Here is a 12,339-nt window from a genome sequence, read left to right as displayed (position 1 = left end):
TATTTTTACCAAAATCAGCAAAGTAGGTGTCACAGACAGTTTTGCTTGCTGTTGCTACTCATGTTTTCCTAGCAGTACAGAAAGTTCTTTCTAGAATGAAGTAGCATGGCAGAGGGAAGCCAGACCTGACTTGGAGACTAGGCTTTTTGTAATGATGATTCTATACCTAGAAAGTTTTAATTCCCTCATCCCTCACTGGTTGTGCTAACTGGGTCAGTCTCACTGAGAGTCAGGTTTTGAGGCAGGAACTGTGAATATATTTAACTGTTCTGCACATCTCCCGGTTCATCACGCCAGGAATCTGAGCCAAAATTTATAGTGCCGTGTCCCAGTGTGGGACATCATTCAAAATCCATCTGACAACGTGAGTGCTTACTGTAAATACTACTAATGTGGTTGCCATTGTTTTTGGTTTCTTAAGGAGTAGTCATAAATAACATATTACTAATATATTCCTCCTGTGCTACGTGTTCACATTATACCTGTAAGCAGGTATTTGCCTGTATAGGATGAACAGCCAGTTTAAGTAGTATGTCTCATTTATCCCTTGAGACTATTTTAGCCACTTGACATTACACTCAGGTGCCACATTGCTGCCACTAAAATCCTGTAATTTTTTTATATGTTGCTTCCCTCCACCACTCTTTCAGATATTTTGTCTTACATTTGGATGCGAGACCTGCCTGCTTTTGTAATTGAGGAGTTATGAATTCTTTGGTCTAGCTGACAAGATGGTGATAAGTCAAAGGTTGGACTCAATGATCTTGGAGTTCTTTTCCAACCTTAATGATTCTGTGATTCTGTAAAAATGCTGTCATTTGTATCACTGTAGCAAGTGGAGCCTCATAGAGACACTGTCTGAAAGAAACTCTGATAAATACGTTCATATCCCATGTGGAATAAGGACAAATTTGCAATATAAATATCCATGAAACTATATATGGAGTAAGATCTATGTTATATTCATATTCTTGCCAGTTGAACTGAAATGAAAAGAAAATCTTTATTACTGAAACTTTTAGATGCTTTTTTGAGTTGTAGTTTTCTTGATCAGTGGTGCTGGTAGGAATGAATAACATGGGATACTGCCAATTACTATTTGCCTACATAAATTCAGTCCTTCAGCAAAAGTAAGAGAAAACATCAAGTTTTATCATGCATGTGTCATGCATGGATAGTGGAAGATTAGTGTCTTTCTTGTAAATTGGAAAAAAAAATAAGCACAACCAAAAAAACCAAAGCTGAAATTAAAATCTAGTATATACATTAAACCAAGTGTTTAACTAGTTATTTTTATTTCTTCTGCTGGAGAAGGTAATACCATAAGTGACTTTTCTAAAATTTTCCAACATAAAATGTTCTTATTCCTTATGTACCTGATGTCAAAGGATGGAGTTCTAAAGTTCAGTAAGCAATGACGAAAATCCCAGGTTTTCAATCAAAGATGGAAAACATATCAGACCTTTTTATTTTTATATATGTGGGAAAAGGTAAACAGAAGTATGAACATTTTTAAAGGGATACAGTGTCTTGATATGATAGTAACAGTTATTTACCTTCACACCCTCAGGGCCTGTCTGTCTAATCTTGAACTCTTTTAGCATTAGCATTGCAAGGAAACACATGCATAGGAAGGGAAGAAACCTATTGCTTGAAAGGATGAAGTTGGTAATGATATTTGTTCTTTCTAGAGTCTGAGAATTCTGTTAGGAACTATAGTATAAGGAGATAGTAGACATTGCTCAGGGGACAGTAAATTCTAGTTCCGCTACTCAGTAAACTGATTTGATCTATAACAATGTATAAACATAATTGTTTAGGGTGTTGGATTGTGTACTGCATTTCCAGTACATTAGATAATATGTATTGTTCTAGGAGATTTTAACCTAATGTGAAATTCAACCAGATTACTCTTAATGCAGGCCAGTGAATTGTAAACAACAAATTATATTTTTCCCAACAGATATCTTTTAGAGTGAAAAATCAGTTCTCCTAAAAATATTATGGCAATCTTACAGCATGTTCCATTGTCACATGTGTGCAGCATGGCATATGCTGTACAAATAGATGGAGTTCCAGTGGGCAACACTTGGCTCATATGGAACTGCTGAAGTCCTCTGGTTGAGGTCCAGCTGATTTTTGCGGTTTTTTCACTGAGAAGAGTGCCTGATGTCAGCTGATGGTACATTTTACCTGTTTTATCTATTTTTCCTTCATTCCATGAGAAGTAATACCACTGTCATCGCCTCCAACCAAAAATCTGCCTCTAGTTTAATCTTTCCCCCACTGGACCCAATATTTCTGACTTCATATCCTTATTGACATTTGCAATATAATTGTGTTACAGTTACCTGTCTTATTTTATTTATATATAGAACATTTTTCACTTCTGCTATTTCCAGTGTTGTTATCTTGTTAGCTTTGAATCAGCCTTATACGTATATATTCTAATGTTCACTTTGCATTTTGGCATCCATAGAGGAACCATAATGTAACTTTATTGTGACAGTAAAAAGACCAAGCTGTAGTCCTTACAGAGGAGAAAACACAGCAGCTGAAGACTGTTCATGAACTGGTCCCAGAAAGGTAGAATTAGATTGGTATAGAATTCAATAGTTCATTTACTCTCTGTTAATGGAATTTTTAGGCAGTTCTTGAATTCCTGGCAAATCTGATAACAGACTCCTTAGACTGATAGAAACTTGTTAGTTTTCAAAACTGACCTTGTTCTTGTAAAATAGTGCAGAAAACAAGCTTTTCTAATTTAAGGTTTAATCTAAAATCATCCAAATTATATCTGTTCAGATAACCACATTCATTTTACTGAAGCATCCTGTTCTGGTGTCTGCCAAAGACAGGATACCATACTGTACTGCGCTAGAAGGGGCTACACATTTGACTTAGCACAGGAATTCTTATGACATTTTCGAGAGTGAGCAGCAGCTAAACCTCTCAGCACCTTCAGAGGGGTCACTCTAAGGAAGAATAGGCATAGTGCAGTCCCAGATGTGTTTTTTTCAAGCATTTAGTATGTCTGGAACTTATTAAGATTATAATATTTTTAAAATGTATATGTAATGTGTAGGAGAACCAGAAATACTTCTAATGGGATAGCATTCTAAGCAAATTTTTTTTTCTGATACTACTTTTCTTTCTTGGGGTTTTAAACTGCAAATAAAAGCTAATTCAAGTATTTTAGAATAAATACATAATATATAAATCTTCCTGGGTCCTTAAAAATCCACCTTCAAACATTGCAAGGCTTGTTGTCAAACATGTAGTTTCCCCTTGTTCTTTTTATTTGAGGTCAGTGTCTGTGGTCATCATCTCTGCAGTAGCTGTCAGACTACATACCTCACCGAGGTGCTCTGCAGGAACACTACTAAAAGCTTTAAACACAGCAATTAGGAAAAATGAGGTTCATAGTTTGACAGTGCATGGCTCAGGCTCAGTATCTTCCATTTGCAGTTGCCTTTTCTATTCAGTAGAGACACACAGATATATATATCACCGCCTGTGAGTTGCAGATTTTTTTAGTGATATATTTTCTCTTCTGTAAACATACAGCCTGAGAACTAATTCTTAAACTCATGCATGTTGTTCCACTGCTGATTTGCCTGTATCGATTTTGAATCAAATCTATACACTTGGCATACCTGAAAAATCCCTAAAATGGCTTTTAGAATATGGAGTGGCTGTGTTTTATGCAGTCTTTGAGGAGGAGGTGGAAAGTAAAATGTAGTAAATGAGGACAATATTAAGGCTATGTCATAAATATGCAGATTGTAAAAAGAAAGCAATTTTTTGGCTTGGTTTTTGAATCCATCTGCCTATCACATTTCTTAAGTTCAAACAGCAAAACTACTTCTGATTTAACTATTACGTATTTGGCAAGCTTAATAAAGGACAAATCAAAGCTAAATCAGGGGTATTTACAACAACCACAAATTTAATCCAAAGTGGGTACTTAAATGCTCATATAGTTCTAAATGATGTTCCTTCCAGATGGTGAATTAATGTAATTTTAGCAGGAAGTGAAGTTGCACAAATACGCAGTATTTAGAACACTCACTGATTTAATGTTTCTGCACCCACCAAGGCACAGATGTTAGTTACCATTTTTGTGCCAGTTGTCTCTATCTTTCCAATAATTGCAAACTGAGGAAGAGAGTTTGCAAGGACAAAAAAGGGAGCCAAGAACAACTTTAGTTTGTAAACCGTAATTCAGATGTAGATTAATCTTTTCTGTCCTTGTCCTATTTAACCTCCAGAATAATAACGATGGTGGCCTAGTTGTGTGGTATCTCATTATGATTCTGTCCTATATTGCCTACATTGTTGCCATTTCATTTCTGAGTGAAATCTTTGAACTTGTACGTGGTCTCCTGTCCCTTGCTGCTAAAGCAGTGATCAGAGGGAAGACACAAGCAAAGCTCTTGGTTTAAGTAAAAATGAGTTCCTGGTAGGTTTGTCCAGCACGAGAATTAAGTTCAATTGTTGCTGCAGAATGGGTGGAAGTTGCTGGGCATATTTCAAAACCTCTTGCTTTTCCTTTTTTTTTTTTTTTTTTTTTTTGCTGCAAGAAGACCGCAAAGATTATGTGCTGGGTGCTAAAGATTTTTTTTTTTTTTTTTTGAGTGCTTCTGGTGAGAACTTGTTAGCAGAAGAGCTGTATAATAGATATTGTAGGGGGTAGATTCAGAATAGGTATAAATAGGAAATACTTTACAATAAAAATGGTGAAAACTGGAACAGTTTGCTCAGAGAGGTTGTAGATGCCCCATCCCTGGAAATGTTCAAGGTTGGGTTGGATGGGGGTCTGAGCAACCTGATCCAGTTGACAATGTCCCTGTTGGTTATAGGGGAGGTTGGACTAGGTGACCTTTAAGTGTCTCTTCCAACCCAAACCGCTCTGCCCCTGCAAGTGTGAAGTTGCTGCATGTGTAATGTGTAAGGCTAGGCAATAGTATTTGCTTCTCCAGCTGAAGGCAGAAGTAAGGAAGGAAGTATGAAAGAATCAATTATTTCTCTAATTGCCTTTTCAAACACTGGTGAAGATGAGAGTGTTGGAAGATGTGCAGCAGCTCTGAGCTGTACCTTCCTGTAGCTCACCAGCTCAGCATTGCTACTTGAAACATGGGCTCTGCAGTTCTCTGTCCATCTCTGCCTCTTTTCCAATTTTAGAGATGTTTAAGTGAATGTACTAGTACTGTCTAGTATTCTATTTTATCTTTGTTGGCCATGATAGATATCTGTCTGTTCACAAAATAATGAAAATGAAGGATTTTGAGATAGTGCTAATAATGGGATAGGATTTTAAGGCTTAACTGTTTAGTATATAGTAATTCAAAGCACTGGAGGATTTAGTCCAACATCTTTCACAGATGACAACAAATAAGCATTTCTTTTCTTTGCCCAGGGACTAAAAGGTGACCCTGGTAGACCTGGTGTGGCTGGTCCGAAAGGAGAAAAGGTACTTTTTTTAATCTATTAAGTTGTATGTATATGTGAGTATGCATGACATTCTTCAATTGTGAACACATTGCCATAACTATGTGTGACAAACACCCACTGCTGCCGTTTGTATAACTTAAGGGTTGAAGAATATGAATACAGGCTGACTAAACACAGAGTACAAGTATTCTTTATCACAACATATTTTAAAAGGAGTTCTGAGTAGGAGACTGAATTTGGTTCTGAATTACTCTGTGGATGTTCTTGTTTGCTCCCATGAACTAAACCTGAAGGTCTCAAATGTGATTCGTACCTCAGCAGCCTAATTCTGTGAATGTTTTACACAGTCAGATGTCTTTAAATATGTGAGCTGTCACACTGACTTCAGCAGCCACCTTGTGCATGTAAGCTGCAGCTTGTAACTTAACATATGCAAATGTGTTTTGAAGGACTGCTTTTTTTTTTATAGCTGTGAGTCATTTATGCAGAGGCTTGGTATTTTTTTTCCCTTTAACCTGTGGCAAACTCTGTATATGTCTGCCATTACTGGAAAAGAATATCCCTTTACTCACACATTTTCATAATGAACATGCTTGATGATTATACTGAAATTACTTCTGCAGTGGTGCATATTCTCTAAAATGACTAGAGGTCAAATATATTTAACTAAAGAGATTGCTGATTTATTTGCTCTCCTGTTTTAATTAGGGAGATGCAGGACCTCCAGGACCAGCTGCCTTGAGTGTGAGTACATGTAAAACTGAAACAAACAAAAGAAAATCCCTAAGAAATGCTGCACATTTTTCACTTATTTACAGTGTAAATACTTTCCCTAGTAAACATAAGAGCCAAGTCCCTCTCTTTAGAGTGCCTCAGCATTTTCTATATGGCTTGTGAAAGGAATTCTGTAAATATAAAAAAAAAGCACATTTAAAACATCTTGTTTCCCACCAAATGCTAACAAGAATATTATGTTGTTTATTCTGTGTATAAATAGTATAGGCTTGTTGAAATGAAAGAATTCCCTTGTTATTTTTAGTGAAAAACATTTTTCAGTAAAGCTTGCAAAAATTACTAGTGCTTTTAAGATACAGTATCAGGCTGTATTCTGGCTAGGTAGTGCTATATAGATGGTGGAAGATGTTCTTAATTTTCTTGCAATGATCCTTGCCCCAAGCATGTATAAAGCCTGTAGAAAAGTGTCCCCGAAATTCTCCAGGGCAAGTTTTGCTTTGTAAAAGTAAAAAATTCTGCTTGAATTCTAGTGGTTGTGTTCATGAAATGAAAGGAGAAGCCCTCCCATAAAGGATAGTCTATTTTAATAAAACCAATTCAGAATGGTGCAAAAGAGCACAGGACAAATGAAAAAAAGAAATAGACAGAAGCTCCCAAATTCCCAGGCTGTAGTTTCACAATATCAGTAGCTCTTCCCCCATAACTCAGTGTTGTGAACTACTTCTACACTATTCATACTACCCATGTAATCCTAAATAAACTTCATAAGGACTGTCATTCATAATGTAAATGATTATGTATTGTCTTTTCACTCTTTTAATTTCCAAGACCAGAGCAGCAAAGACCTCCATTAGATCTTACAAACATGGAAGGATATAACCAGAACCCCATATGATAAAGATAAATTCTATTCTTAAGGCTTCAAAATTAAGTTGCCATGTTTTATGGTGCTTGTTTTTTGGATGATGAAATGTAAATATTCTGTATCTTGATTTTCTGGGGATAAGTTAGTACTGTGTCCCAAGATCAGTGACTCTTTGCTGTAGTTCATACCTTGCTAGAGGTAAACAGGTCCGTTTATGTCCTTCAGCTCTTGAGTATACAGTCAAAAGGAAGAGTTAATATTGAAATATTAGTAGTAAACTGCAATAGGATTGTTACTGCAGTGGATGGATTGGAGTAGGTTTTGCTTTAGATAGATTCTTACAGGCCTTGAAGGGATCATTGAAATAGGAATAAGACACGTCTGAGGATAAGATAGGAAAAAGAACTGAGGATAACTATTTTGTGTGCGCTATAAGAGCATTTTTTATGTAAATTGTGGAAAAATTATGACATCCATTCTGATAGAAGCACCTGGATATGTTCCTCTTCTGAATGGGTTCATTGTGTTAAGCTGCAGTTGTGGACACTTATCTTTCCTAAGAATTGTACTTGGAGGTCAGTAGTACAATATCAAAAATCAAAAGCTGCTTTCAAATTGACTGAACTTACACTTTCTGTACCTGATGTGATTCACTTTCATAAAATGGACTATTAAAGAATTGCTTTTCTTTGATTATAGAATACTGTGCAAATGCTTTAGTTCAGTCAATACAGGCACAGCAAGATGTCTCTGTGTTGGTACATTCACTGATGGTTGTCTTCACAGTTTGTAAAAGAAAATATTTAACTTTTCGGAAAGCAGAGGGATGTTAGTAACTGACATACTGAAACGTGGTTTTTGTGTAGCTGCTAACTGAGAGAAGAGATAAGGGTTTAGCAGTTTGAAGACAGATTACAACAGTGTGGGAATATATGGCCCAGCAGGAAGGCTTTCTCTCCCTGCCACTGTAAATAGTCACGCGTTTCTGCTGGCAAGAGCTAAAAGAGGATGAATGACATGAATGATGGTGGCTAGGGGAAAATCTAGTCCTCAGAGTTGTTTTATTTGTGTGACTTCTGTGTGGCCATGACTCCTACAATATATAATCATGAAAGGAAGATGTCATATCTCACTGTGAATAAGAAGTAGGTCAGATAATGTCAAGATCCATGTGTCACTTAATGAGAACGTATTATGTCAGGACCATTCATGCTGTTATACTCAAAATGTGGCATAAGTGTTTCAGTTAAAGCAAAGTTTTAAAATGTTCCATTCATTTGGGACTCAGGCATAGTGTCACAAATTTATCCTCTGCTTATAGTCATATTTATGTTTTCCTAATTTGAAAATTATTTATTTTTATGCAAAAGATAAATAAATTATTGTGCTGAGGGGCAAGGAGGGAAGAGGAGTGAAAATTATGATGCACTGTTAGAGCTAAGTCCAAAATGTTACTTTTGGGCAGGGAGAGAGGGAATATTAAAAGGGACTTGTTTTTGCTCCAACTGGGCCTGGGTCACCAATCTTCTGCCTCAGTTCAATTGCACAGTGAAACAGGCAGAAAATGATGATGTTATACAGAGCTCTGCTGCCCTGTGCAGCTTTTCCATTCCTAGAAATTTCCATAGAAATCATACATCAGTGGAATAAGCTGAGGAGATCTAGAGTATATTCTAGAATCAGTATAAACTAGACCATCAGCAGTGTTGTTCATGGTCAGAACATTCTCCTCACACACAGACCTGTACCATGGTCCTGTCCTCAGCATAGGGAGTAAGAAGGTGGCAAAAGACTGAGACTGCTTCACTGCAGTCATTTCCAAACAGCTGGTTCATGGTCCCTTGGTCCAGGGAGAGTTGTCTGTAGGTAATTTACAGGGGTATGTAACAGCAAATAGTAGAAACTCTTGTTTTTTCATTTTTCTGTGCTATTGGTACCTACAGAAGTCTAAAATATGTCAGTGACTCTGTGTCTGAAAGTGTTCAGGCATCGCTGATGAGTAGGAAATCCCCCACTACTCAGAACCATGAGAAGCATGGAAACATGAGAAAATATGGAAGAGAATGAAGTTGCCAGTTCTTGGAGGAAAAACCTTTATTTTTAAGTGTTCAGCTGACAGATATAGCCGTTATCATATGGAATGAGGGATACTTTGAGGTAGTATGTATGGCAGAATTCATAAATACCCAACAGCTGTAACAACCTATTAGGTACATGAGGATATGCCAAACTGCAAAACAGAGGAAACAATACCACTGATTTTTAAGTTGCAAAAATTATTTTATGAGTTTGAAATAGAAATTTTATAGCTCATAAAGTGCATTGATCTAAAAAATAGTAGAGCTCTGGATCATCCTGTTCGATGTCCTTAACAGAAATTTCATACTGAAATTCTAACACATGTACACTTAACAAAATTTCTTACTCACAGCAATAGTAGAGAATTCAGAAAGAGGTGGGATTAGAGTTGAATATGTTTTTGTACATTTCTTTAAGGCACATATGGAAGTCTTGTTAATATGATTTCATCAATCATGTGTAAAGAATTAGAGAAAAGAAACAGCATTGTAGCACAAAATATGCTAAGCTGTAAAAAGAAATATATGAAAAAGTTTATAGGCTTTATGTAAAATCCTAATGAAATTAGTAATTTCAATAGTTTTAAGTATATTTGTTTGATTCAGGCATTTTTCACACAAATGCATTTTATTGTAAATTTGACATATATATGTGCATATTTGAGCCCTTTTAGTAAAGATGTAAAGTTTTCCTATGTTTCTATGGAGTCAGTTAACACTACACAAGTCCAGATACACATATTTATCTTGTCTCCTCATCTATGATGGTAGTTTCATGGGAGTAGTCCAAAGTCATGATTGGTTCTTTATGCAGCCTTTAATTTCTCTGCTATGTTCTGAATTTCTCTCTAAGTACTAGGTGTCTCTTTTCTTTAGTACTTTTCAGGTGTCTTATGAATAAATGCTGCAAATATATTTTGAATTTTTCTCCTTTATTATGTCCACTTTATGCAGCAATCTGTGGGGGTTATTTTAAAGTTTAAGTTTCCTGATCAATTGTGCTGTAGCTAAGGAACCTTCAGAGAAGAAACAGGAGGGATTTTACTGCTCTGTTGTGTGGCTTTGTCAAAATATGGGATTTCGTGGCAGAAGCTGGGGACTGTTTTCTGCAGGGTCACAGCTGGCTCTGCAGCTTGCCCTCTCTGGTATCCCCAGCTTAAGCCTGTGCGTGCCGTGTCAGAAGAGTGACAGGTGAGGGAAGGTAGCGTAGCCATCTCTTGTAAAATATATGATAACTATTCCTCTTGACACTCGATACGCTGCTTTTGGTTCCTGAGGAAAACGAGCGTCCATCCATACGTTCCTGCGGACCTATCCCTTTCAGGAGTTATAAAATAGTCATCCAGATGGCACCAAGTGTTTACTCAGAAGCTGAGGCTTAAGTCGGTCACAGACAGAAGTCCCCAAGACTTGCTTAGTAAACAGATAGTTGGAATGTTGGCTCCTAGGTCTGGTTAAATGGAGCCAAAGGAAGCTGGCACACAAGTGTGGCGTGTAGGCGGCTGTGGGAGGAAGTTGCAGATTCAGGTCCGGGCAAGCTTCACTTGTAACTTTTGGCTCTCCCCTTTGTAAAGAAATATCAGCAACAGATTACACAGCTTTTTCCTCAGTTATTCATGTGAAGCTAAAGAAGGAGACACACACCCTCCATTAGTAAGCAACTCAACAAATATTGCCCTCACTTTCTTTTCGTGGAATGACATAAAGGAAAGCAATTCTACTTAATAAAGAGAGTATAGAGAGAAAATTACATTTTCATTCTAAATCTCTTTTCTTGCACATACTCTAAGAAAAATCTGAATTTTATCTATTCGAGCTTTTTTAATTGAGGTATATTAATTTCATGACAACACTAAAGTGTTCATTTGTTTTGCATAAAATATAATGATCTTTAGCTCTCACAAAGATGCTCTTCTTCAAAAGGCACTTTTTAAGTATGGGAGTAGATCCTATTAAGATTACCTCTTTATTAATAAAAAATGTTTTAGCAGTTACAGTCCAGTATTTATCTTCTTTGTGCAGTAATACTGATACTGAAGGCACAAGTGAAGATTGATATCTTAGCTTCATATAAAATTTGTTTTTCAAAAATTCTCATTCTGCTAAATTGGCATGAATGCGATTTATATGTCCTCCATTAGAAGAATGATTTGAGAATAGTCCCATATGCAGTAGACATCAATGTAATAAATCATTTCAGATTACTCTGTAGGATTTTAAATAATGCTTTTTTTACTCACAAATAAGCCTATATTTATTAAAAGTACTATGTTCATGAAGTGTGAACTTCTGTGAAATTGCTCTTCCAATTTCCCTTTGAAATTATTGTCTCTGAGAAAAAGTAGATTTCGAGTTAAGTTACCAGAGAGAGCTAAAGAAATAGCCAAACCCAAAGCATAATGAGATCAGGGAGGAACATATTTTCTGTTTGCTCCAGTTATAAATTATCATGAAAATGTGGCTGATCATGTATTCTGGCAGACTGAAATACTTCTGCTAAATGCTGTCTCCTTTCTCAAAGAAGTAAATGGGTTGGCCGCAGTTTTGAAAGAAAAATGGCCTAGTAGCAAAACAGAATGGTAACACTGAGACCAACATGGTGTACAATGGATGTACTTCAGTAAGGATGTGAATGAGACAAAATCATGTTCGGAAGTGGTGAAGATAGAGGTAGTATAATTTCCCTCATAGACGGTAATACAACAGGAGATTAGTTATCTTTCTGTGATTTTCCTGTGCCATTTTCCCCATATTTGTATATTCCCACATATTTGTAACAGTGAGGTGCATCTGTGAGCTCTGTGTGTTACCGTGTGATTGGCAATGGGTAGTCCTTTGGACAAGAAGAGGAAACCATCGTAGTCATATCCCTCTTCCTCACCCTCCTGTTTGGGCTTCAAGGTAGGGTAGCAGGACAGCCAAAGCAAGTAAATTGCCTTGAAGATACCAGAAAAACCAACACTGTAGCCATGTTGACTGCAGGGAAGGTATTCATATTTCAGCTCCTTTGCTTGCTGAGTTTTTACCTGAGAGGAAACCATTTATATCCCCTCAATATGGTACAAATAGGCCCAAGAGAAAAATATCCTCAAAATATGGTAGCAGGATCACAGTGACAGTCATGACCTGCACAATAGAACTTGTTCTCTGCAAACACCTCCTGATGAGTAGATGCATTTAAGACCTAATTGAAATGCATCTTGTTGC

General features: G+C 36.7%; 1 protein-coding gene across 5 annotated transcripts in view; it reads left to right on the top strand.

The window, feature by feature from the left end:
* The window catches only part of COL19A1 (collagen type XIX alpha 1 chain), a 190,602-nt gene that overhangs the window by 93,733 nt on the left and 84,530 nt on the right, over positions 1 to 12,339 (top strand). For all 5 annotated transcript variants that reach the window (XM_032683529.1, XM_032683530.1, XM_032683526.1 and 2 more), the window contains 2 exons: positions 5,420 to 5,473; positions 6,163 to 6,198. In XM_032683529.1, coding sequence (XP_032539420.1) covers positions 5,420 to 5,473; positions 6,163 to 6,198 — 90 coding nt within the window. The remainder of the gene's footprint in view (positions 1 to 5,419; positions 5,474 to 6,162; positions 6,199 to 12,339) is intronic.

Source organism: Chiroxiphia lanceolata, chromosome 3, assembly GCF_009829145.1.
Source record: "Chiroxiphia lanceolata isolate bChiLan1 chromosome 3, bChiLan1.pri, whole genome shotgun sequence".
In the NCBI taxonomy this organism is placed as follows: Eukaryota; Metazoa; Chordata; class Aves; order Passeriformes; family Pipridae; genus Chiroxiphia; species Chiroxiphia lanceolata.
The sequence above is the reverse complement of the archived record's forward strand: the minus strand, read 5'-3'. Positions and strand labels throughout refer to the sequence as shown.